Source organism: Denticeps clupeoides, chromosome 2 (assembly GCF_900700375.1).
Source record: "Denticeps clupeoides chromosome 2, fDenClu1.1, whole genome shotgun sequence".
Classification (NCBI taxonomy): domain Eukaryota; kingdom Metazoa; phylum Chordata; class Actinopteri; order Clupeiformes; family Denticipitidae; genus Denticeps; species Denticeps clupeoides.
In genome coordinates this window covers 718234-745363 of record NC_041708.1, presented here as the reverse complement: position 1 = coordinate 745363, position 27130 = coordinate 718234, and the positions used below count along the sequence as shown (strand labels likewise).

General features: G+C 47.9%; 1 protein-coding gene across 3 annotated transcripts; it reads left to right on the top strand.

Annotated features, from left to right (window-relative positions):
- Positions 1 to 7577: 7577 nt before the first annotated feature.
- Positions 7578 to 26336, top strand: itga3b (integrin, alpha 3b). 3 transcript variants are annotated; one of them, XR_003747022.1, is made up of 26 exons: positions 7578 to 7775; positions 16204 to 16331; positions 16726 to 16808; positions 16890 to 17139; positions 17224 to 17325; positions 17972 to 18173; positions 18464 to 18657; positions 18743 to 18831; positions 18947 to 19083; positions 19162 to 19248; positions 20210 to 20277; positions 20363 to 20499; positions 20775 to 20921; positions 21985 to 22082; positions 22184 to 22352; positions 22780 to 22857; positions 22945 to 23024; positions 23255 to 23332; positions 23444 to 23546; positions 23732 to 23908; positions 24189 to 24302; positions 24388 to 24501; positions 24579 to 24677; positions 24754 to 24879; positions 25590 to 25753; positions 26184 to 26336. XR_003747022.1 is itself a non-coding variant. In XM_028967595.1 (25 exons), exons 1-25 carry the CDS (start codon positions 7600 to 7602, stop codon positions 25698 to 25700), a joined length of 3147 nt encoding a protein of 1048 aa, XP_028823428.1. In that variant the 5' UTR covers positions 7578 to 7599; the 3' UTR covers positions 25701 to 26174. The 3 variants fall into 3 exon arrangements, 1 of the variants encoding a protein (XP_028823428.1); XR_003747024.1 differs by lacking the exon at positions 26184 to 26336 and having other exon boundaries at positions 24754 to 25192; positions 25590 to 25704; XM_028967595.1 differs by lacking the exon at positions 26184 to 26336 and having other exon boundaries at positions 25590 to 26174.
- The last annotated feature ends 794 nt before the right edge of the window (positions 26337 to 27130 follow it).

Sequence of the window (27130 nt, the reverse complement as noted above, 5' to 3'; positions counted from 1 at the left end):
TCTCTACCTGTGGAGCTTTACAAGAACCTCAGGGTCTTCATCCACAACCATTACAAAGAGGGACTGTGAGAACGTACCAGAACGTACTACTACTGGTTCCACTCTCCTACTCTCTCGCTTAAAACGTCGTCAATTTCTGTAAAAATGATGCTCACAACAAACAATCCCATGCTGCGTTACAACAAACTCCTGTTTATCTGTCACAAGGGTTAAACGGTCAAAAGAAAGGGGCGGAGCCAGGCGCAGATAGATTCCACAAACATGGGATCAGTTTTGGGAATGGGGAAGGGATTACATTTACATTTACAATTCCAGCATTTAACTAAAGTGAAGTGATTGTCATTGTGATACACAGCACAGCACACGGTGCACACAACTTGGTGAGCAGTGGGCAGCCATGACAGGCGCCCGGGGAGCAGTGTGTGGGGACGGTGATTTGCTCAGTGGCACCTCAGTGGCACCGTAGTGGGTCGGGATTCAAACCGGCAACCTTCTGGTTACGGGGCCACTTCCTTAACCGCTAGGCCACCACTGCCCCATTTACCAGACGCCCTTATCCAGAGTGACTAACAATCAGTAGTTACAGGGACAGTCCCCCCCTGGAGTGTCTTGCCCAGGGACACGATGGTCGTAAGTGGCTACTACCACCAAGGGATCTGTTCTCACACACACCACCTCCAATACAAAGCCCCTGAGTGCTCGTCGTGGTTCGGTGCATCACCAGAACCCGGAACCTCTTTTATAGAACCCGGCTACAGGCCCAGGGAATCAAGGGGGCGTGGCCTACACTCGTCAGCAAGCAAACATAACTGGTGTCTTCTTCGACGAAATTTATGACAAAATATCTTTCTGTCGTGATGAAGACGAGACATAAATGCTGATCATAAGAAAATATTTCATGTAAGATTAAAATATCATGTAAGATTATTGACAAATAAAAACGAGACTAAACATGGTTTCCAAGATAAAAACTAGACTAAAATGTCTCTTCATTTTTGTTGCCATAAATCTCATTATTATATCACGGCTTCTGTTTCCTGTATCTCCCGTTCGGTGATGTCACTTTCGCAAACTTAATCGCGGCATGAGTTAAACATATTAATAATTAGATAACCATGTTTTAATTATGAAATGGGTTTGACTAAAAGAAAATGTCGTTTTTGTCTGTTCTACTTGTACTATATTGACTGGGTTAAAGAGGTATGCATTACTAAATGAAAAAGAGAGTAAAACACAGTTTTCACTGACTATAACTAGACTACATGAAGTCATGGATAATTCAGACTTTTAGCTGACTGAAACTTGACTAAAACTAAAATGAGTTTGGACATGACTAAGACCAATAAAGATTAAAACACCAGCTGGACGCAAAGACTCGACTAACAATCGGCCAAAAACAGCTATAATTGTATGATGAAACACCAGTTTACCTGAAGCATTGATTACAACAATATAATATAGTTCTCCCAATGCTCATGTGGCAGGGGGGAAAGGAGGTGTAGGGAATTGGGAAGGGGCGGGGCCTGCACCCTCTACATATCAACATGACGCACTTTTTAAATCGTGAGTATTTGTGTGTGGTCTGGGTTTTTTTTTATAACATCTTCGCACAGCAGGACTGCTTCCATTAGGAACAGTGACAGCTAATGCATCCTGCAGTAATATCCCGAATCCAGCAGGTGGCGCCACTGGCTCACCGTGTCTCCAGGTCCAGGATCTGTGCAGGTGATGAAATGAAGAGAGCAGGTTGAAGAATGTCTCTCTCTCTCTCTCTTGCCCTGTGTGGGTCGGTGAGAGGAGGCGCTCTGGTTTATTCGGAATATCACAAGCTGTGGAATGCTCTGCTATCTTCTGCTGGGGATAAGAGTGAAGGACTCTCATTGTCCATTTGTGCTCTGCTTGACCTCGTAAAATGGACACGTGGGCATTTTTGTGCAAACCCATGAAAGACACAAACGGGACTAGTGGTGTGAAATTTTAGTGGCTCTTCTGCAGGTCGCTTTGATCCATAAATCAGGATCCATGAACCTCATCGGAGGTTTGAGTTCCTGTGCATCATTTTGCGAGATATCTTTGCAAAGAATCCCTGAGATTGTTGTTTATCGATGTTAATACTGAATGCACACTATGCTCATTATTGTTTAATAATTCTGGGAATGCCGAACATTTTAATGGGAAAAGGGGTCCGGGCTCCGGGTTGGTCTGTAGAGCTTTACCCAGTTCTGCACCCCACATTTCACACCTGTTTGCATCCTGCTTTTCATGTAACTCTGTTCATTCCTCCATTCATTCCCAAATCTGTCTTCATACAGGCAAAATATTTCACTCAGCACACACACACACACACACTCACACACACACACACACACACACACGTAGATGTTAGGAATTTAATTAACAGGAACAGTCTGCCCACTCGAATTCTTTTTTTAACACCCACCCCCCTTTCTCCGGTTTCATTATTAACCTGAAGGCCGCTGTCGCTGCAGCGTATAATAACGTGGTGACGTTATGTCACCGCTGTACGTTACGGACAGTAAAGTGAGGATTCAGGGGTAACGTGTCAAGTCCGTCATTTTACCAGACGTCCTTATCCAGAGCAACTTACAAACAGTAGTTACAGGGACAGTCCCCCCCTGGAGACACTCAGGGTTAAGTGTCTTGCTCAGGGACACGATGGTAGTAAGTGGGGTTTGAACCTGGGTCTTCTGGTTCATAGGCGAGTGTGTTACCCACTAGGTGCCCTGCCCCACAGAGACCGAACTCAGGTACGGGAGAGGAGTGTGTAAAGGGAAGCAGGTCAGTGGGCAGCAGGTGCTGCATCAGAGCGGGGTTCCATTTTCCATCCACGTCTGGGTCTCTGTACAATGTGTGTGTGGGTCATAGGTCACATCCTGTCAGTATTCGTGAAACCCGCACAATGCACTCCCTGTCTGTGCCCAGGCCTGCCGTCTGCTCTCGGCTGCTTGGCCCAACCTCGTCCCGGAGAATCCCGCCATTCCAGCTGGCACCAGGGGGATTGGGCTGATGCCGAAGTCGCGAGGCTGTCCCGGAAACGGCTGTGGGATCGGCAGGAATCTGTCCCTCTGCCAACAGCCTTGCTTCTCCTGGAGTCTCGATGGCCAAAAGCTGCTGAGGGGGCGGAGCTTTTACTGACCGTTCTTTACTTCTGTCATTGATCTCGGTTCGGTTTTATCCACCGTTCCACTGTGAACTTTGACCTGTTGTCAAAGTTCACTTTAAGCTTTTTCCCCCTCAGAACACTTAAAGCGACCCATAAGTTGATGCAGTAAATTGGATCTCAAATTATAACCAGTACCAGCCTAATGCCATTACCTCAAGTTAATGTTAGCACCAGGTTCCCCATCTCTGGTTATAGAGACAGGTAGCAACGTAGCACAACCAGATCGTACCGTAACAAACATACAATTCATGCTCTAAATCAAAGCACTTTTGGTAATCATCCCATTTCTATTCAGCAGGATGGTTATTACCAGGGGAAAAGAGAGGACTCTCCCCATGATTTACGCATTGCAAGTTCTCCAATGTGAAAAAACTGTTTGCGATGCAAATTGTTTTGGGCTAGGGGCCCCACGGGCCCCCTGCACCCCAAGGGCCCCTGGGCAGCGGCCCCGCTGGCCCGGTCCGTAATGCGTCCCTGGGGTCATCCGAACCCAGGCTGCTTGCGATGGTGCCACTGCAGCAAAGCGGGGAAACGCCGCTGTTGCCGCTGTTACCTAGTTTTGTGGCTGGCTCGTGCTGTAGTCATGGTAACTGCGCGTTTCCCATTATGGCGCGAGAGGCCCAGTGTTTGACCGTCCAGAGAAACCGAGGCGGGATGAGGCTGCGCAACATGTGGCCATATTGACTTACCTCGCAGGAGAGGGTTGCCATGGCGACGATGTTAAACGGCCATGTTGAATGTGAGGGGCTGCGTGTTTGTCAGGGTGTCCAGACCATCACGTCATAAATACAAATATCAACGAAAAGGAACCTTCTTCCTAACTTGTGTTAGATTGCAGTTAGACAGTAAGAAGTGCTGTGTGTGTGTGTGTGTGTGTGTGTTATTTGCATTGCTTATAGTCACATGAAAACACAGTAACCTACAATCAAGGGGACCTCAGTGTCTTCTTGGCGATTCGGGATTTAATCCCACAAACTTCCGATTATAGCCAGACGGTCCCTTGAGTTGCCACTTTGCACCTTGTTTTTTTCATGCATTAAGATGTTAATGCGCTTCATACAGTCAGGAATCATATTTAGAAATAGTTCTTTGTTAATATTGGAAAAAAACATTCTTCGATGCATCAATTGGTAATAAATATTTAATTAAGACAAATCAAACTAGAAACTTTGGCGCTTCCAGTCTTTTTAAATGAGCTAAAAGTTGTTCAGATTTGATGACTTTTTTAATATTAGCTGTCCAAATGAGTTCATTTTAAATATTTATAGTAATTAAAATAAGTGAAACAAGTGGGTGTGTCTGCCATGCTTTAATAAAAAAATACATACACAATACACAAGATGCATAACCTATATGTCAGTGCCTTTGTAAAATTACCAGGTCCCCGTTGTGACCTCATACTGGCTGCAGGTGACCCCAGAATAAAATACTTTCACGTCGGGTCAGAGCCACAAAGAGCAGGTCAATGACAAAAAACACGGGGCTGAAATAGTCAACAGGGACTGAAGCCCCGGCTGTTGGGTGTGGCGGTCCTCATGCCACAATCTTATCTTTTAAAAAAAACAAGCCAGAACCTGGGGAGATGTTGAGTAGATCTTCCTCTCGCCACCTCAACATTTCCACTTATTCTCTATTCTTGGTGGCACAGAACAATTCTTCATTTTCATCCTGAATAAGAGATTTTATGTATTTAAAAGACGAAGAAGGGAGGGCTGGTAGAAGCTATTTTTCACCTTCTGCCCTTTTCTTATCAGCACTGGCAGCCGTCCAGTTCAGACCAAACCTCCTTCAGATGGACCCACAAACACCAGTCAGATATTCACCAAGTCCGTGGGCTTGTTTGAGGTTTGAAGGACAACTTCCTCCCTGTTAATATTTCATCACAGAGACGTTCTACGTTCTTTAATCAGTTATTAAAGGCCGCGTCTGCATTCTGGTTATTAAAAGTGGGACACATGTGAGCTGAGAACGGTGTGCTGATGTTTTATCTGCAGGACCTTCAGCAACATGAATAATAATCCACAGTGTCAATTATCAACAAGGCCTGTTGCTGGGACACTTTTTCTCGTGCGGCGATTAAAGGTTAATGAGCATAGAGGTAAAGTGAATTGGTCCGTGATGAATATTCCGTTGTGTTTAGTTTACAGTTTTAAACTTTACTTTTACTCTCCTGCTGTGCCAGGTTGGTAACTGGGCCGTGAGCTGCGTTGCCAGGTCAGAGTCGGCGTTGCCAGGCTTCCGTTAAAATATTGCGTGGACGCACACACGGGGTCGTATCAGAAGGGGGCGGGGATTTGGCAGGGTGTAAAAAAGGCCTCAGTGTCGTCCTCTTCCCTGACCGACATTTGGAGCGCGGTGGGCTCGTTGTGGCTCTGGGTCTCCATGGCAACGGCCGCCTCTGCCATGTAGGTGCAGAGCCGAGCTGGCAGCTTTTTCCCGCTGATCAGATTTTAACAAAAACCAAAGGCAGGTTTGCTCCAGACAGACGGCATTGCGTTTTACTTCCTGCCTGTCGCTCCTCTTATTTAATCCATTAATCTTCAGCCGCTCCGACCTTCCTCCCATGCACGGATCAGCCTGGCTCTGTTTAGGCAACACAAGGGAGGGCCGTGTTTACAGCGCCGATAACCCTCCGGGGTCAGAGGTCAGCAAGTTCATGTTCTAAATCACTTTGGGAGTGATGGGAATGCCCAGAGTGCACGACATTGTGCGAACAGGAAGTGGCGATACCCACCCAAGATTCAAGCTTCAGGCCCCTTTGAAGCCGAGTCCTCGGAAACGGTCTAAGGCCCATTCGAAGGCGGTTCCGTGATGTGAATAACACATGTTACTGGCCCAGGAAAGAGTCGAGGAGACGGCGTAAATCAGGTCGGGGGATCTCCTGGGTGCATACGGGGATTTTGTGTGAAGGGAGACCCGTGCTGAAGGCAGGTTTCTTTGCTCCGGCTCCGTGAGTGGCCCCAGCGGGTGAATTTATGAGGTGGGACAGCCAGAAACCCCTCGGGCTTTCATTGTTCTGAAATAATTTGAGTCCTGGAGCGCCTGGATGACGTTCCGCCCACCTGTTAAACTCGAGCGGGGGGAGAGCGGGACCTGGCCGGGGGGGGATGCGTGGACCCCTAACATTCATCAATTCATCAATCAAACGCGACTGGGGGCCAGAAAGAGAGCGCCGGGCTCGCATTTCAGTATTCCTGTCCCCGAGCCAGGCAGGCCACTGTAACATGATCACGGTGACAAGATTTTACATCACGCTGCACTACACAGAACGGGGAAAACATGGAGAAATTAGATAACTGGTCAACTCTCTACGTTCCTATTTAGAGACAAAAATAGTCAGATAACAATCCTTTTTATTCATATTTAAACTTCTTACCGCGGGAGGCGGGCTGTTTTTATTCATATTTAAACGTTAAACTAACGTTGTAGATGATAATAGAAAATATTCCTTCTGCCCTCAGCTCAACACAGACTCAAAGCCACAATTATGGGGCTTTTTCTGCGTATTGTACTCAGCGGAAGTGCGGCGAGTTTAAAGATCAACCGTGGAATGCTGGCTGAGATCAGCTATCTCCAAAACAATTATTTAACTGGAGAAATGGGCGTGTCCTCCCCCAGGAACATGTTTAGTTTTTCATATCAGCATGTGTATGATTGTATGATGTGAAGGATTATTCATGTCAAAAGATTTATATGTAAGAAAAAAAACATTTATTTTATATAGTACTGGGTTGTTACATGAAATAATATTGTTTAAGGCCATTAATATTTAAACAATTAAATTAGTTTGGAATATATATCTTCTGCCAGAAATATACATTTAAATATACATTACAGTTACAGAATTTACCAGAATTATCCAGAGTGACTTACAGTCAGTAGTTACAGGGACAGTCCCCCCCTGGAGACACTCAGGGTGAAGTGTCTTGCTCAGGGACACGATGGTAGTAAGTGGGGTTTGAACCTGGGTCTTCTGGTTCATAGGTGAGTGTGTTACCCCACTAGGCTACTACCACCCCTGATGTGTAGTTCCACATTAATATTGAACACAGGCTCAGCCAATCAAATTACAGAACCATCTTTATGTTAATTATGAAGGCTTCATTAACTCACATTTAAGTTCTTGTTTGCCTTAATTATCATTTTTTTTGCTTTAATTTCATTTTATATGATTTGATAATAAAAAAGCGCAGCAGGTGGTTGTGTGGTCGGGACGTCCACGTTGAGGGGTTGGAGAGGGAGTGTGTAGGTAGGTATGTAGGTGTGGAGAAGCGAGGAGAGAAGGAGGAGACTCCCCCGCTCTCTCTCCCTCTCTCTCTCTCTCTCTCTCTCTCCCCCTCCCTCCCTCCCTCCCTCTCTCCACCTCCTGCTCTCTGATCCTTTATTCCGGGACTGGACTCTCTCCGGGACGGACCATGGCTCCCCCGGCTCCCCCTGCGCTGCTCCTGCTGCTCCTCTGCTGCGCCCCGGACGGCCGCGGCTTTAACCTGGACGTCCGCTTCCCGGTGGTGAAGGAGGGGGGGACCCCGGGCAGCCTGTTCGGGTTCTCGGTGGCGCAGCACGAGCAGACGCGGGGATCCCGCCGATACCTGTGAGTACCGAGTTCTTTTTGGATCCACTGGATCCCTTTCCCCCCCGAATACGTGCCACTGTCACCTTGCTCCAGGTCCCCAGCGTGGTGTCCCCGTCCGGAAGCCTGGAGCTGGTGTAATGAAGGTGCGCAGCACCTGTGCTGGAATAACAGGGTGCTGCTGTTTGATGTGTGCAGCCTCCCAACCCCCCCAAAAAACCTCCAGGAACCTTGAAGTTGGGTTCCATGCGTGGCTTTGAAGCTGGATGGGTGTTGGATGTGGTGGGGGATGGGGGCGCAGCTCCAGGTGGCGAAGGTGGGCCGCGTACAATAGCTGGTGGGTGGGACCGCGCGTTTCTCACGTCTCCCCCAGCACCTGTAACGTCATATGTGCAGAAGTACAATGCCACCCGGTCCTCTTTCTTTCTCGGCACGTCCCTGCAGGCACCAGCGGCCACAGATCGTAAAATAACAATAATTAGCCGTAAATTACACATCCTGAGACACAATGCACCCTTTTTCATTCAATTTCTTCATTCGTTTCCAGGAAGAAATTGCAAATGTGCTTTTTTTTTAAATACTGTGTACAACCGGGCAGCATTCGGAGGAGCAACAAGACCCAGGTTCAAACCCTGAGCAGGACGCGTAACCCCGACCGTCCCTGTAACCGCTGGCTGAGCGCCGCTCTGGATAAATACGAGAAAAGGCGAGAAGAGATGTGACATTTACAGCATTTATCAGACGCCCTTATCCAGAGCGACTTACACATCGGAGCGATGTGACACTCGGTGCAACGTCCGTGTCAGGACCGAAGCCTCTGACGTTGCCAGACAGGCGGACGGTGTCACCAGAGTCATTTCAGGGTTGCACATCTCACTCTTTTTTCAGGACAGGAGAGGACGTTTATCCTCAGTTAGACCCTCATAAACACCTTTAAAAGAACATGCACCACTCATACTAATCGTCATACTAATGTGGTAGTAGCCTAGTGGGGTAACACACTCGCCTGCAAACCAGAAGACCCAGGTTCAAATCCCACTTACTACCATTGTGTCCCTGACTAAGTCGCTCTGGATAAGGACGTCTGGTAAATGCTGTAAATGTATATTTACTCTGTCATTCATAGGTTCGGGGTCGTTTCGAATTTCCCATGAAACAAACCCACAAAAGAATATTAAACAGTCGAGGATAATGTCTGAAATATTGACGTAATGGAACCCGCGTTTGCTGATGCCGTACTAGTGTGAATTTGGCCAGTTTTATTGCTCCTGTCACCAGCTGGATTTTTAATCATGGATGAAGGTGACAGTGACAGTAACACAGAATTCCAGATGTTCCTTCATTAACAGACATTTCCAACATCAGCAACTTCTGACAAAATGAGTTTCTTTTATTCCGGTGGTTTTGTGACGAGAGAATTTCTTCGTTGCCAACGATCGGTTTATATAAAGCTTCCAAACTCAACCCCCCATCACGTCGGAACTGTCCGGACTTTTCCTATTTTTTGGTTTGCGTTCTGCAGTGTTTGAAGGGGATTCGGGGTGCTGTCACGCTGCGCTCCCATTGGCTGGTGCGCCCCCCCCCCGACCTCGCGGAATGCCAGGAATGCCTCATCCATCCGCGCACGGCCAACCTGGCAGGCTGCAGGTTGGGACCTGAGCAAGGGTGGGATGGTTGGGGGATGTTTGCACCGTCGGGGCAGAACGCCGGGGCTTTTTTCCCGCCCCCGCCTCGCGCCGCTCCGGGCCGGACGGCCTTAGTCCTGCTTCACCGGTCCGCCACAATGGGAAACTCCATTAAGCGTCCCGCCGATTCGTAGCCGGGCGCGGCCTACTGGCGGTGTTATAGCAGTCTGTGGTAGTGGATTAATGCACGGTGAATTACTGTCGGAAATTCCGACTCGCCGGATCCGAGACGGCTGCTCTGAACGTAACTGGAGGGAAAATCCGACACTAAATAAACCGTGAAGTGCACAGGCACCATCATCATCATCATCACCGTGCCTGACATTAACAATAGTTCGGAATTTACCGATGACGGGAGCTCGTAATCGGAATCCGGATGCTATGGGTCTTCGACGCCTGTCTCGCAGCGGGTTGGCGTTGACACGAGTGTCCACGTTTTCATTCAACCCGTTAAGGACGTACGTACCGGCGCCACTGTACGTTACGCCACCACGGTACACGCCGGTACACGCCGGTACACCTCGATGAATCGGAATATATAAAACGAGACTCGAGTAAAACATCGGGGTGATTTTCGCTCCTGTCGTTTTACCGGGACAGCTGGTTTGTGTTTGGGTGGAAACGGCAGCGCCGGTCACCTCCCGGCTCTTAAAAGCCATTTCACTTAAAGGTCACTTCTCAGCTCCAAACGAGGTGCCGACGTTTCTTACAAATGACGTTGAGCGCGGTGGCCCGGTGAGGTCACGTGATCATTCAGAGCCGACATGTTGACGTGACGCTCACCAGGCTACGTACCATGTCCCAGTCTCCTGGGTGGCTCGTCTGTTCCAGGGCCTGCGGCGCGCTGAGTGAAGCGGCCTTTCGGCGCGTCTCTCGCCGCGCTTTTCACCGACAGCAGCTGCCGCAGCGCAGGCAGGATGTTTGCTCTCCTACGACCGGTTAACAAGCGCGGTGGACGCAGGTCTCTGCAGATGCAGAGGTTTAGTGGTTTAAGTTCCATAAAGACGGGATTTATTGTCCTTGACGGGCGCACTTCTTTAATGGACACCCAGTGTAAACACTTGCACAATAGCCAGCCGGCGATTATGCAGATAAGGCGTCGGCAAACATACCTGAGCAACTGCGAACGAGACCAGGCGCTCTGATGCGTCCGCAATACGTCACCGCTGTCAAGGCGCAAAGTAAGCAAGAGCACAATCCCGACAATCGTGCAAAAAATGCAGTAAACGCTCAGGTCGTCCTACGATAATCCTGTTTCCACCCCGGCAGAAAACCGGCACGTTTCCTCCCTGGAAGGTTTATGTCAGAGGACTGAAAAATGCAGCGCGAAAGGCCCAAACGGTGACCTATTAGCCAATTTGTCCCTTTTTACCGAGTAATAATTGCGCCATCGCGGCCTCCTAAGTGAATTTACGGAACTCGGTTCCTTTGCACTGATGGCAAATTGAATCATTTTTCCGCCGTGTTTACTGCGTTGGTTTTGTGTCCGTAATCTGCGGAACTCTAATGCAATCATTAGTCCATCAGGTAATTCGCTTAGTGCAGCGTAGCGTCGCGAAGGCCTCCGTCAGCCTGTCTGCGGAGGCTTTTTAGACTTTTATTTTTTAACTAATAATCTATTCTAGTCATAGTTTATGCTGCGGAATCGTGCATCAGACTCAGTAGATTCATTAATTTGCCGTAGCTCCGCCCTCTTGGTCATTTCGAAAAAAAGATGGAGCCAATTCAACTGGTTAAATTTGAACATTAATTTCTTGTAAAATAAACCAGGTAATAATCCGCTTGATTATGGCTTATTTGGGACACTTTATAAGCACGCTTGGTACGAGTTTTTTATGAAACCCCGGGCATTATTTCCAGCAAAACTGGGACGTACACGAAACAACATAAAATAGGTTTTTCAGAGCCGTTTTCTACGTTGGCTTTTTATGTGTGAAGCGCCACGGTACGACCAACATGTAGAGACCCGTGCCAATCGTCACGCCCGTCTGCTGGAGAAAGCTTCATGTGGGCCGTGCGTCGATCCTGGTTTAGATAAATCTCGGAGTGCCGTCACACCTCCAGACCGTGTAAAGAGCACCAGCGGGGAACCGGGCTGTCTGCTCGATCGCCGTGGTTCTTCCTCGGGTCCTTTACAGTCTAAACACGGCAGCTTCTGTGTGGCATAGATGCTCAGACCCCGAGATTTTCTAAAATTCACCACCGATGCCCTCTGACCCGGACCTGAGCGAAGAGCTTTTGCAGCGTGAGGCTGGAACGGTCCGGCCGCCTTCGACGGACTTTCTGCACACCGTCCACGTTGGTAAAGCATGTCTGGCGTTGACTTCGTTGTTAATGATGCAGGATTTCTCCTGGTGCTGCCTGGTGCTCCTGTCAGATCTTCGGCTGGTGGATCCCGGATGATAACGACTGTCAGTGTCTCAGTGGCCCTGGTTCCTTCTGTAACATTAAAGATAGATGTCACGTAACCAGGACGCCAAGGTCCCATCGAGGTCCCCTTGATAAAGGCACCTTCCCCACACACTGATCCCCGGGCGCCTGTCATGGTGTCCACTGTCACCAAGGGTGACGGTTAAATACAGAGGACACGTTTCACCGTGTCACCATGACAGTCACTTCCCAAGTTAAAAAAAGCAGGACAAGCCATCGAAGCGAAGAGAAAGATCTGGAACTCTGCAGCATATTTTGGTGTAACGGTGCTGTATTGCAGCCGGGATCCTGGTGGATGTGCCGGATCGTGACGTGGACCTGTTCTGTCCCTCGCAGCCGCCTGTCCTGATGCGGCCGTCTCCCGTGTATCCGCTCAGGCCGGGCAGTTAATGCTGCAGTGATGCTCTGGAGACGGATTCCATATCAGATGATCCAGACCACTTACCGAGGCGACTGGGCCGAGTGTAAATATGCCTGTTTGCCTTTAAAATGCATTTATGTCCACTGCTGCGAAATGGAATTCTCCGATATCCTGATGTTGGAAAGTCAGTAACGGTAACGAGGTCCAGGGAGGGGGGGGCGTCCTGCTGGCGAAATCGGTTTCTTAGTCGTGAAGAAACGTCTTTAGACATTGAGACGTGGGTGGTGGTGCGGTCAGGAGCCAGTCGCATGACCCCTGAACCCCTTATCATGGTGACGGCGGGATAACTGACTCACGAGTTCGGGAAGAAGTCAACTCTCTCACCTGCCCGCTTCATCCTCCCCTACGCTGATAAACACGCCTGGAATGTGTGTTCGGGCTACAGGAGGAATTTTATAAAGTTGAAATATTTGTCTTAAAAAAGTATATAATTAAATTGTTTTTTATGCATGCCAATAATAAATAACTATGGCAGGTATAGCAAAGTGACATTAATTAGACCATGTGAATATGAAAAATGACATAGTGTTGTGCCACTATAACAATAATAAAATTCATACATTTATTTATAAAGCACATTTTCAAAAGTGTTCACCAAATTGCTGTAGATATGAGAAATAATACACCCAATAAAACAAGAAGTGAGGATAAAATTCAAAATAAAGAAATAAAAAAAACTATTAAAAAAAACTTTTTTTTAAGGCTAAGCTGGGCGGAGAGAGTTTGATGTACGGTGGTGGTAAGGCATTCCGGAGTTTCGGGGCTACAGCCACAATGCACCCATCACCCTTGTGTTTTAGGCGTGTTCGAGGGACAACCAGAAGCAGCTGATTGGATGATCTTAGGGATTCGTCTGAATGTTTTCTTTTGGAGTAAGTTAAAATATAGTAGAAAGAGATGCTCCTGGTTTGATACACCAGCAAGAGAAAGTAATGGAGAGAATAACGGCATCTCCGCAGTCTAGAGAGGAGATGCGCTCCTGTTTTTTTGTGTTGTTTTTTTGGTTATGTTCTTTATTATTGATTATTGAGCTTATTTATAATAGTTTTTTCGTAAATAAACCGACATTATACAGATGAGTGCCATTTCACAGTCCATGAGGAACCAAGTGACATTAATGCTGTGTGTATTGCATTGTATGGAAGGGGATCCATAGTTAGATCCTTAGGTTTGGTTACCACTATTTTTAACAGAACCCACCATTTATTTTGTATCGCTCATTTCTGGGATTGTTCAACACGGAACCTTTTTTTTTTTGACATTGCAGCTAAATGTTTCCTATTTGGAGGAGAACTTTTGCCGGGACGACAGCATTTCATGCAGTTTTCCAACCGTCATAAAATGAACTAATGGGGCAGTGGTGGCTTAGCGGTTAAGGAAGCGGCCCCGTAATCAGAAGATTGCTGGTTCAAGGTTCCACTGAGCAAAGCACCGTCCCCACACACTGCTCCCCGGGCGCCGGTCATGGCCGCCCACTGCTCACTCAGGGTGATGGGTTAAATGCAGAGGACAAATTTCACTGTGTGCACCGTGTGCTGTGCTGCTGTGTATCACAAGTGACGTTCACTTCACTTCCACTTAATGATCATCTGTTTTTTGTTTTTTTGCTGATGATGTAGAGCAATCACGCAGGTAAAGAGATGCTGATTCCGTTGAACGTGTTTCGCGTATTCGATCGTTTAAAATGGCCGTTATAGTCTCCACAGAGCAGGAGTTTCCAGACGTTTGACTGATAGTGTAGAGATCTGAGTCACGATCGCTCTGTTTCCCCCTGTTCATCTCCCCAGGCCTCCCACACGGGATGGGAACTGGCGAGGTCCTTGAGAAGCTCTGACTCCCTGCAGGGCGGGAGTTCACGATCCTGCAGAGAGCAGCTTTTAGGGTCTGGCCAGCACAGGCTTGCTCCGGTAAAATAATGAGCACCGCTGCGCTGCCAATAAACGAAGCTCTGAAAGCTGCAGTCTGCTTCGCCTGGCCCGTACGCTCCTCCGAAGAATCCAGGAGTTTCGCTTACTGTACAGCCTCGCTTCTTATCAGTGAGGAATGGTCTCTTTTTATGGGCGTGCAAGCCTGGACTTTTTCGTACGGCCCATTCATGTGACACCTGGAGAGAGAGAGTGCGCCTCGGGGTGCCAGAATAAGAAGGTTCAGCCCGTTTCACTTCATGACGTCATTCTCCGGTGACAAGAAGTCAGGTGACTCCGCCTCTTGAGTGCTGTGATGTGAGGACAGGGCTTGGGGGGCCGGGGTGACGGCTCCCGTCTCTTCGCTCAGGTCCAGACATGCTGGTGTGTAATCGTCACCCCCGAAATCACTCAATCACTCCGCTGTAGATTACAGTTTAAATTCAAATTACTACGTGCACGTAATGCCAATAAAAGACAGCAAAATGGCAATATGAATTCCCCCTTTGGCCCAGGGGGTAATTACTAATAAAATTGCCTCTCTGCTTTTTTCCACGGATGAACAAGATCTGTCCTTCTTGCAGTTCTTTTTTAGCCCAACAGTTAACCGCGAGCATGCAACGGTGTGGCACAGTTCATATTCCAGTGCAGGTCTTAATACACATAATATAGTAAATACTGATCCGACTTTACCAAAACTTGCAAATCAATATCAAGATATTAAAATGCTTCAGCACAACCAATTGCTGATCCGTTCTTCAGTCCGGAATATGAGGCGGCTTTTCTTTTGAATGGCAGCAAACACGTAAAAGCAGCCCTGAACACTCCAGACAGCCATAAAACGGAAACTATTTTTTATTGATCGTACAGTTCCTACTTTAGCCAGTGGGCTGTGTTCCTATATGGTAATAAATATTCGTTTAGTTCTGTAATTGGCCCGGCCGGCTGAGAAGAAGATGACCGTGTTTATTGGTCGGGAATGTCAGTGGGGAGAGTTCATCGATTCTCGGGTGCTGGGGAAGGGGCGGAGCTGAGGGATTACTGTGTAAAGGGATTTATAATTGTAAGTAATTATGTCATTTAAATGTTTTAAAATGCATATTACTTTATCGTTTGATGAATGTTGGAAATGTTTGTGTGAAGATGATTGTTCGTTGTCTGTTAGATAAAAATTCTCAGTTGGTAAATATAATATAATTTAGGATCATCACCGCTCAGCTGTCCTGCACACGGGGTCCTTCATTCTCCCGTTACACCCCCATTGCATTTCTGCCGGGGACTCCTGTCCCCTCAGTGTGACAGGGACGTTTCAGAAAGCGGGTCACACTACTACCTAGCTACACTCCTGCACGCTCTCTCAGATCGGCAAACGAAAGGAGACTAAAAATTCCTTCTTCACGGGGTCTCCGATTCCAATCATGTCTGTTCTCCGTTGTTGTCCCTGGCTGGTGGAACAACCTGCCCTCCTCCACACGACTAGCCGAGACTATCACCACTTTTAAGAAGAAGGTGAAAACCCTCTTATTCCAAAAATATTACAGACAAATCTAACACTTACACACGCACATGCGTATACATTGCACAAACAATACAAAAATGTATAAATACATTATAATTTTTCTTAGTCTAGCACCCAACAATCTCTGAGCATGCTCTTCAATGACAAGTCTAAGCCTTATCAGGGCTCTTAGTTTGTAAACTCGATATTCTATAGAAATCGAACGAGAATTGCTGGTGTCTTCCCATTGTAAGTCGCTTTGGATAAAAGCGTCTGCTAAATAAAGTAAAGTAAAGTAAAGTAAAGTAATGCATGCATGGCTCTTCCTCTGGATTTTATGGGCTCTTCGGACTTCTGAGTTACAGAGAACGACCCCTTTTTTCAGCGCGGGCTGAATGCGCTTTTTGTGACTCCAGGTATATGCGAGCGGGAAGATGATACCCCGTCCCTCGCCCCTTATCTGGGCCGCCAGGAAACGGCCGCCTCTCACGCTGCGCCTCTCTGTCTGCAGGCTCCTGGCCGGGGCGCCCAAGGAGAAGGCGCTACCTCGGCTCAAGGTGAACGAGACCGGGGCGCTCTACTCCTGCCCCATCAGCACCGACCCCAGCGACTGCTCCCGGGTCGACATCATCGGCTCGGGTGCGTAACCTTCAGGAAAACCTTCACAGTTTCACACATTCAGATCGCTGTTACGTCTCTGCTCCACGAAGGCATGATACCCGCTGGGACGTTCCCTCCTAAATTCACATAATAAAGCCATAAACCCACAGTTATTATCCAGGCCTTATTCTTTTTATGGTAATCTATGGCGCTGATCTGGGATCAGCCTCTGGCAGGAAGGCCTGCGGCTGTCTGGGAACGTGTTCTTCTTCCTTCTGTATATAAGTGCGACCCTGCGTGAGGAACCTCGTGCTTCGTGTTTCTTATCTACACATGGCCGCTCCCTTATCTGCGTTCCGGCGCTTGTTTAGCTTAAACACACGTAGAACATGCGCAGAAGGTCACGCAGTCAGGCCTGAATTTGTCTCTGCAGTGGACTCGTCTGAGATGGTGGAGGGCATGTGGCTCGGGGTGACGGTGGCCAGCCAGAGGCAGCTGACGGGGGGACGCGTGCTGGTGAGACGATTTCCCCGAAAGCGCAACTCGGACCGCGACCTCTCAGTGCTGAGCAGATGTTCCCGTCTCGCTTCTCTCCAGGCGTGCGGCCATCGCTACGCCAAGAACGTCTGGAGCGGCTTCGAGGAGGAGCAGCGCATGGTGGGACGATGCTTCGTGCGCGGAAACGATCTGACGTTCGACCGGTTCGACGAATGGCAGACCCACACGTACACGACGTGCAACTCCGCCTTCGACTTCCGCCAGGAGGGCATGTGCAACCTGGGCATCTCGGGGGGCATGACGGAGACGGACGTCTACCTCGGCTCCACCGGCAGCTACACCTGGCAGGGTGGGTATGAAGGGGCGTGGCCTGTACACGCTCCAGTGTGAAAAACCGGAGACTCGTGTCCGACTGGCTGTCTGTGTTGCCCAGGCAACGTGCACGTCACCTGGAGGAACCCCGACCCGGCAAACTCCTGGGACTCCAACGTCAGAGCCTTCGAGCCGCTGGAAACCAAGCGCTACAGTTACATGGGTGGGTCGTTCACCTTCTGTGTAACATCTCACCGTCTTGAGGAACATCCTGTGGTGGCAGCGTTGTAGAGAGACATCTTTAGCATGACCTTCCATGCATGAGCGTTATTTTGCTGCTGAATTGCGATTGCCTATTAGGGAAATTGGTCATGCGTTATTATAATTTTGATAATTAAAGCAGCGGAATTTTTGGCATTAATTCTCTCCTGTTGGAAACCATTTACAACCATTTACTGTGTGTGTATTGATCATCAAGGACACTTTTCAATAGGGGGCAGTGGTGGCCTAGCGGATAAGGAAATGGAAGGTTGCCGGTTCGAATCCCGAATCGCAACACACTGCTCCCCGGGCGCCTGTCATGGTTAAATACAGAGGACACATTTCACTGTGTCACCGTGTGCTGTGCTGCAGTGTTTCACAATCACCATCACTTCACTTCCACTCTCATTTGTAATGCATCTCATCAGCAGCATAGTAATATAGAATTAAATGAAGTCACAGTCATCATTCTTTTAGCACCACAGATTTAACCCATCAGTACCGGCAATATATATTTCTGTAACTCTACTCTGCTCTATTCGTACTTTATTCCTTGTTTCATTACACAATAGTTGTGTATTTGACGATGATGCTGTGGGTGCTGGCAGGATACTCTGTGCTTGAGGAGACAAGGCTGCTGAGCCGTGACGAGTCCACAGTGGTGACGGGGTCTCCGCGAGACGACTCCAAGGGTTCTGTCACACTGGCCAAGAAGGACAAAACCCTGGTTCCTGTGCTGACCGTCCAAGGAGAGCAAGTGGGGTCCTATTTCGGAAGCAGCATTGCCGTGACTGACCTAAACAATGATGGGTACGTGTTCATTTTAAGATGTCTTGTCAAATGCGGTGTGTGTGTGTGTGTGTGTGTGTGCATTTATTTGTATAACAATAGTTGATCATCTGATTTCAATACAAATCAATATATCACTAATTTGTGATTTACTTTAAAAGATGAGCGTTTTGGGACCCTGTCGCTAAAGTGCTATTTTTCAATCACTTCCTGTTTCAGGATCCACTGTCAAATATTGTATTTACATATTTACATTAAAGTCTATACATAATAGATAGATGTGTGTTGATCGTCTGACTCCATCCACCCAGCTGGAACGACCTGATTGTCGGGGCGCCGTTCTACTTTGACCGCAAGAACGAGAAAGGGGGTGCGGTGTACGTCTTCATGAATGAGAACGGCTCCTTCCAGCCGAGGGCCAGCATGGTGCTGACGGGCCCCGTCGACTCCGGGTTTGGCCTGACTGTGGCTGCGATTGGAGATGTCAATCAGGACGGTTTCCAAGGTGACACGTCAGAAAAATGTTTTAGATGAAATTACTTCGATTGTTAAAATTGTGGATTTGTTTGTGATTTTTTTGGTTCTGACAGATTTTGCTGTTGGAGCTCCTTTCCATGGATCAGGGAAGGTCTTCGTATGGATGGGAAGTGTGAACGGCATTTCAACAAAACCTAGTCAGGTACAGCACCTCAAAACGACAGTCTAGCACGTCTTCATATACCTTGTTCTTAAGTAGCTTTAAATGTTCCGCACGGCTCTGATGTATGACGTTTCCTGGAATGCTCCCCCTGCAGGTGATTGAGGGAAGTGAAGTGGGCGCTGAGGGCTTTCGCACGTTCGGCTACTCCCTCAGCGGGGGCATGGACATGGACGGCAACAAATACCCCGACGTCCTGGTGGGCTCCCTGGACGACCGCGTGGCCCTTCTGAGGTGATGGCTTCTCCAGGACCTTCACGAGAGTCTAGATGTCGGTGAACTGGTCCTTACCCTGTTCTCCACACCTCTCAGGGCGCGTCCTGTCATTCACCTCTCCAGGAACTTTACGGTGGAGCCAAAAACCATTGACCCAAGTGACTGTGTGGACAATAGGCCATGGTGAGATGTTATTTACTTTATTTCTGTGCAGAAACGACACTAAAATAGCTTATTTTTTTAATGGACTGCTTGCATAATTCAGGGTCCATTACAATATTGGTTTACCAGACGTCCTTATCCAGAGCGCCTTACAGTCAGTAGTGACAGGGACAGTCCCCCCCTGGAGACACTCAGGGTTAAGTGTCCTGTGCAGGGACAGTAAGGTAGTAAGTGGGGTTTCTGGTCGTGTTTCCCGCTAGGCTCCGACCACCCTGTTAGCATATTGATGCTTAACAGTTAACAGTTTTGTGTTTTGAGCCCTTTCTCATGTGGTTCCACCAATAAGATCTTCTCAGCAACTGTAATGTGCACCTTTACTTTACTTTACTTTAACTTTTTTTATCCAAAGCGACTTACAAGAGGAAGACGCCAGCATGTCTCTATAGATTTTGAGTTACAAAACTAACTTGTCTAACTTTTTAGATTTGTGTGAGTGTGTGTGTGAGTGTGTGTGTGCGTGTGTGTGTGTGTGTTGGACTCGTCTGAAGTACTTTTTGATCAAGTGGGTTTTCAGCTGCTTCTTAAAGGTGGTGGTAGTCTCGGCTAGTCGAATGGAGCAGGACAAGTTGTCCCACCAGCCAGGGACACCAAAGGGGAACAGAGTTGATTGGGATCGGAGACCCCGTGAAGAGGGAATTTTTAGTCTCCTTTCGTTTGCAGATCTGAGAGGGCGTGCAGGAGTGTATCTGGCTAGTAGTGTGTTGGTGTAAGAGGGAGAACTTCCATTTACGGCCCTGTAGGCAACATCAAGGACCTCAAGCACCTCAGTGGCACCTTGGCAGATCGGGATTCAAACCGGCAACCGTCTTATTACGGGGCCGCTTCCTTAACCGCTAGGCCACCCACTGACTCTTAATATATATATATCGGCCATACCGATATGCGGCTGTAATGCATTTTTCTTCTCTGCCCACGTCCGCAGCGTGACGGTCCGAGTGTGCTTCTCCTACACTCTCAGCAACGGGAACACAGACTTCAAGCGGGACGTCAGTGAGTCCGCTGCTTCTTTTGTCGTCTTGGTTCGGGTTTTTTTTTTCTCATCTCACTCATGATCCCTCCCTCTTCGTCTCGACAGACCTGCTCTACACTGTGGATTCGGACAAGAACCGCAGGATCTCCCGCGTCCGTTTCCTGGCCAACAAGATGAACTCCTACACTGGGTCCTTGTCCATCTCCTCAGCCAGATGTGAAGAGCTGCCACTGACTATCAATGTGAGAGTTCTGACGCTCATTTCTGATTGGCTACCATGTCATTGCACCTACACACCACTGTACCCCCAGGTTTATATATTGTGGGATTTTCCCATTGTAATTTACACTATTCTAGATATCTAAGGTGCATTTTTCTAATAATTTACATCCTGACAGCAAGAAATACATTTTGGGAGCAACAAAAAACATTATCTGAGGTCGTAGTAAGACTGGGGAAAAGGTCTGGTAAGCACTGCAGTAACAATCACTCATGCCTGGACTTTTCTGTCCACCAGGAACCTGTGAAGAACAAGCTCGATCCGGTGGTGTTCACGCTCAACGTCTCCCTGCAGGAGCAGAAGGCCAAGGCGCGGCGCGCCCTGCAGAACCTCGACAGCTTCCCCGTGCTCAGCGACAAAGAACATGTGGTTGAAAGAAGCGTGGTACGCAGCAGAACTTAATGGCAGATGTCGAATTTCACTTCTTTAACATGCGCCAGTGACTGTTGGTCCAGTAGGGGGCGCCGTAGTCATTTAAGCTGATTCAGGATCGTGTTTGTGTGATTCCAGTCAGTGGCGTCTCTCAAGCACAACCGTATAAACCCGCGACAATGTACAATGTGGTGTAATATCTTACATTACAGAAATAATATAAGTGAAAATAAGAAGCATTTGCAATGCTGTAGATGTTTAGCAGTGTGACAGTTCGGCTGTTTAGAGGGGTGGCGGCGAGGGGAAAGTAACCGTTCATGTGTAGGCTGGTCCTAGTCTGCAGGCTTCCAAAAAGTCTGTCCAGGGTGTGAGGGATCCGTAATGATATTCTGGAGAGGGACAGGTCCTGGGTGGAGGGCAGGGGGACACCGATGATCTTCTCTGCCGTGCGTTGTAGACCGTGCTGGTCTACATCTATGTACCATCCGACCTCTACAACTCATACAAAATGCAGCAGCACGACTGATCTTCAACCTTCCCAAGTTCTCCACACCGCCCCTCAAAATACTGATGCTGGCCTACAAAGCCAAACATGGAGTAGCACCATCCTACCTCACAGCCCTTATTACACCCCGCACTGCACCTCGTATACTCCGAGCCTCCAGTACTGCTCGCCTGGTCCCTCCATCTCTGAAGGTAAAAGGAAGACGCTCATCTAGACTCTTCTCCGTCTTGGCCCCTCGGTGGTGGAATGAACTTCCAGCTCAGTCACTGAGCACCTTCACACGGCAGCTCAAGACCTTCCTCTTTAGAGAAGATTTAGATGAACTTGTGACCTTCTTCTTGTCTGACTTCTGTATAGAAACTAGAACAGAGTGAATAAAAAGATTGTATTCATAGTTGGGGGTCCTGGTGAACCAGAACTGACCACTTCATCCATGGTGACATGGAAGCACGTTGTAAGTCGCTCTGGATACGGCCGTCTGGTAAATGCCGTAAATGTAAATGTGAATGTTTAGTGAGCGTGATGAGTAAAAATGGACGTGGGACGTTCTCTTCTGTTCACCTCGCTCAGATAAACTTTAAAAAGGAGTGTGGAGACGACAACCAGTGCTTCAGTAACCTGCGCCTGAGAGCCCAGTTCGCTGACGACCAGTTCAGCCCCTTTCCCAGGTAAATTGTCTCATACATAAATATGAAATATGAAATTGTCCGATATTGCCTGATGATAATACAGCATGTGAAGGTTTTTTTGTATTTGCGGTGTTGTACAGACACGGTGAAATGCAGGTAATGGAGTTCGAGAAGGATACGAAGAAGCTGGCCCTGATCGTGGTGGTGACCAACCTGCCTGAGCCCGGCAGACAGGCCGAGGACGCCCACCAGGCCCTGCTCAACATCACCTTCCCGCCAGCGCTGCAGTACGCGGCAGTACGAGCCCAGGTGAGGCCACTAAGGGAAATGTCCCAGCATTGATTGTGCAGTTGCCGTGGTTGTTCCAGGTTGCCCTATGGCACGGTCATGTTGATGTACCGGGATTATTATTACCCTGATAATCGCAAATCTGGCGGGTTGCGGCTCCTAATATCATGATAGCCTCATTAATATATAAACTTATTCCTGTTGTTCATATATGGAGATCTTTTTAAATACATTCTATACAATATATGTAACTTATTCTACAATCTTATATTTAAATTAGGTGGCCAATGTTTTTAAATTGGAACTTATAGTCTAGTGTGTGGTTGTGTGAAATAGGTGGTATTCCCGACCCGGAGACCTGGATAAACCTGTTAGTTGTGTTGTTCCCGGAGATGAGGAAGCTCTGCCGGTTATCCATCATCTCCTAAATATCCGTCTGTGCACACAGGATATTGAGTGCCATGCTGAAGACACACTTTCATTCGTCATTTGTGAGCTGGGGAATCCATTCAAGAGCAAACAGAACGTAAACTCTCTTTCACCCTTTTTAAACATGTTCCTTTATCATATTTATTAACATTATTTTAAAAGAGAAATAAAAAACATTTCTCAGACCACCATGCAGCTCATTTTTGAGACCTCTGGGATCACGCTGTACACGGACACCATTGACCTCCTGCTCCAGCTCTCCACGTGAGTGGCCAGCTAGCCGCCTACCCTGAATTACACCGCTTATCTCCATTTACACCTCCGGATATCAGAGGAAAGTGCACGCTCCACAGCCTCATAAGTGCAAATTCCAGATAAGCTAATGCGTCTGTGTGCAGTTATGGACGCTTATTACACTAATGTGTAATAAACAGGTTGTGTTTGTGTGGAGAAGCCAGTTTTGAACTAATCTCAACCTTCTTGTGTCTCCATAGTTTGAGTGTCCAGAATGACCTGGACCCGGTACAAGTCGGACTGAAAGTGGAAAACAAGATCGCCGCGTCCTTCAGCATGTACGTGCAGCGGGGTCCCGCGGTCCCCGTCTCCTGTGGTCGCAATAGTTACAGTCGTGGCGGCGTGCATGTACAGTAAGAAGTGTGTCTGCTTCCCTGCGCGTTACGTAGAGAGAAGCCGGTCGTCTGGACGTACTTCAGTGGGGCGGTGAAGGGCGAGTCGGCCATGAACACGACCAGCGACGTGGGGAGCCAGGTGGAGTTTCGGTTTAAGGTACGGCACCCACTGGTGCAGTTTCCACCGTGTCATTTCCGACTTCATCTCTCACAATTCCCGTTTATAGAAATTCGGACTACTTCTCACGGTTTCTCCTTTAACCAATAACCATCTGAATTGTGAAAAACTGGGGCTTCCATATTTAGTGCATTTTTATTTCATGCAGTGGGTCTGGTTTACAGGTTGAGGGGCCTGAGGAGCCCCTGGGAAGCTTGGGCACCCTGGTGGTGGAGTTCGAGTGGCCCTATGAAGTTGCCAGTGGGAAGTGGCTGCTGTACCTGACCGAAATTGTCACCAGGGGAACATCAGAAGCACACTGCACTCCACCTGGCCAAGTGGTCAACCTTCTCAACCTGACTGTGAGGGCCTTAAAAACCTATAATAATTCATGCATGCATATAACAATGTATCCTAAAAGTATTCTGAATATCATTTTTAATGTGCTGGTACATTACTGAATACATTTATGAACAGTATGTTTAGTATAAAGTATTCAGTTGCTTGCTTGTATGTCTATTTTTGCTTTCATATGATATCTGGACATCTTCTAATGTTCTTTAAAATATGTTTCATCCTCAGATCTTTGTTAGTTGGAAATCTGTGGAATCTGCATGAAATGAAATGTTTGTCTCTGTGCAGCTGTCGGAGGAAAAGTCCAGGCGTCTGAGGAGAGACGTGGTCTTCCCCACTCCACAGAGCGTCAGGGCTCAGGCCGTGTCGCTGCTTCCTGTTCGCAAGGAATCGTTTGAGCTGGTGAGCCGGTTTGCTGTCACAGTGAAAAAGCACGAAGACAGCAGAAGACAGAGACCGTGGTCCTGACTCTGCACCTTCTCTGCAGGAGTGTTCGAAGGGAACGGCTCGCTGCGTGACCTTCTCCTGCCCCTTGCTCAACATGTCCAGGAAAGCAGAAGTGATCGTGAGGTCGCGTGTGTGGAACAGCACCATGCTGGAGGTGAGGTGTCTCCGGAGACCATCATTTCAGCTGCAGAGAAGAACGAAACCAACCGCGGGCTGGCCTGTTTCCTTCAGGACTACATTAACGCTCTGACGGTGACGGTGAAGGGAAGCGCCACGCTGAAGCTGGCGACCGACAAGCCCACCATCCGGATGGACAGTGTCAACAGACAAGTAGGTGAAAGTTACCGAGTCTCGACCCGCGCCTTGAGAGAAAAGCCTCGTTCTCATTCGTCCGTCCCGAAACCAGTTCCTGCTGAACGTCGACCCGGTGCTGAGGAAGGAGACGCCGTACGAGGTTCCACTGTGGGTCTTCATCGTTGCTGCGCTGGCCGGCGTCTTGCTGCTCGGCATCATCAGCCTCATTCTGTGGAAGGTACTGAGCAATGATCTGGAATTCACAAACACCAGGATCACGATTCCAGATTTACAGACAAGATTTGCAATGAACTGTGCAGCCAGTCAGTCCCGGTGTAAACGTTAAATACATAGATACATAAATATATCGCGGCGCTAATAATTCAAATTTAAACGCCTGTGTTAGAAGCCTGTGTGCAATAAATGTACATTTTTACATTTACAGCATTTACCAGACGCCCTTATCCAGAGCGACTTACAATCAGTAGTTACAGGGACAGTCCCCCTGGAGACACTCAGGGTTACGTGTCTTGCTCAGGGACACGATGGTAGTAAGTGGGGTTTGAACCTGGGTCTTCTGGTCCGTAGGCAAGTGAGTTACCCACTAGGCTACTACCACGTATAAAAATCTCATAAAATCTCAGAAAAAAACGTAAATAACAACAAATGCAATATTTATATATATGTATATTGCATTTGTTGTTATTTACTTTTTTTCTGATATATGTTAATCCAATATGGAACTTTTTTGCTGTAAATGTTGTGTTAAATTTAAAACTTTAATCAAAATATACAACGTCAGTGTGTTTTTTGGCAGGTTTTCCTCCCAGTATCAGAGAACAGTATTTGATATAAATCTTTTCTTAACTTTTTTTTACGTTGAGATGAACATTCCCAAACCCTCCATTCATCCCCTTCCTCGACCTCCCCCCTCCTGTCCCTCCTCAGTGTGGATTCTTCCGGCGGGCCAGCCGCAGGGAAATGTATGAGGCCAAGGCCCAGAAGGCGGAGATAAAGATCCAGCCCTCAGAGACGGAGTGGCTGACCGAGGACTATTAAAATTCGGGCGGGGCCGGCCGGCGTCCCACTGCGTGTGCTGCAGGGCTCCCTCGGTAAAGTCACCGTCGGGGCGGCGCTCTCTGAATTTCCAACCGGCCTTAACCTTTCTGGCTTTTCCTTTTTGAATCAAATTTCATTCGAGTTTTTTGGGGTGGGCAACATGGCTACATCACAGCATTTGCATACATAATTGGTTCTGATTGGCCAAATTATAACAGCGGTATTAAAACAGTCCATGCTACCAAATAATAATGAAATGATCACATGCTTATTTTGCCCGCCCTCTGCCACTAACCTCTTCATGGTTCCCTGGACCTCTCCACCCTGCCCAGTCAGACCTGCTAACCTTCCCTCTGAACATCTCCTTTCTTCCCTTTTCTCCTTTTCCTGGGAGGATCAATACTAGGCCATGTAGAAACCAGCGCAAGGTGCTGGCGAGGTGGCTCCTCAGCGACAGTCACGTCTCCTCTGCTTCATCTCCAGTGCGGCTTCTTCGATCGAGCCGTTTACTACCGGATCATGCCGAAGTACCGCGGCGTGAGAGTCCGCCGGGAGCAGCGGCAACACTTCAACATGGCCTTCCAGCCCGAGGAGGGCAGCAGGAGGTTCTGGGTGACCAGCTGGAGCGGAACGCACAGTTACTACTACTGAACTCGTCCACCTGCTGGGACTTTGGGGGGTAAGGGGGGACAGGACCGGTAGCGTGCTGCTACACAGAAGACTTTTTTGGGGTTTTTTTTTTGTCTCGTTCGCCCATTGTAATGTTAACTCTGTCGAGGTAGGAAGCAGCGACTGGCTGGTGTTGTAGCTAGCTTCTCCTCCGCTGGACGTTCCAGATGTAGCTAGATCTTATTTCCATTACGTGCGGGAGGGGACATGCGGGGTATTTTTTATTTTTCATTCCAAAGGAAGAGGATGCCATGCATTTAAAATGGATTGAGGTGGGACCCACCTGCTATATATATATATATATATATATATATATACACACACATATCCCAACAATTAGTGGGGTTAAGAGATGTTTTTACACTGGAACCTTCAATAAAAAGGTTGTCTTGGTACAGAGAAATTTCACATTATAGAATGAAACCAACAAGAAACAAAGCAGGTGTCATCAGGGGATGTTGGTCAGGAACACCGTTTGCCTTCTTCATTAAGGATTTTCAAGTTCCATTGAAACACACGGAAGGCCAAAGGTTACAGACGCATCCCTGTTGAGTTCTACCTCCACACAAAGGCAAATGAGACACTGTACTGATTTTTTTGTTAGGAATACTGATATCGTGGGACATCTGAGGCCTTTATTCACCACAGTGTAAAACTGACACCAGCATCTGGTCATGTGGTTGTGGTATAAAAAAAAACCTGATGTCAACGTTGGTACAATATGCACATCCATGTTTATGGACGACTACTTCTGCTTTTTG

What these genes read in the sequence shown, in the direction of transcription:
- itga3b (XM_028967595.1), top strand. Translation starts at nt 7,600, where the DNA reads ATGGCTCCCCCGGCTCCCCCTGCGCTGCTCCTGCTGCTCCTCTGCTGC. An exon ending in TGTGTGGACAATAGGCCATG is followed by an intron (nt 19,249 to 20,209) that starts GTGAGATGTTAT and finishes CCACGTCCGCAG; the next exon opens with CGTGACGGTCCGAGTGTGCT. An exon ending in CATTCAAGAGCAAACAGAAC is followed by an intron (nt 22,858 to 22,944) that starts GTAAACTCTCTT and finishes AACATTTCTCAG; the next exon opens with ACCACCATGCAGCTCATTTT.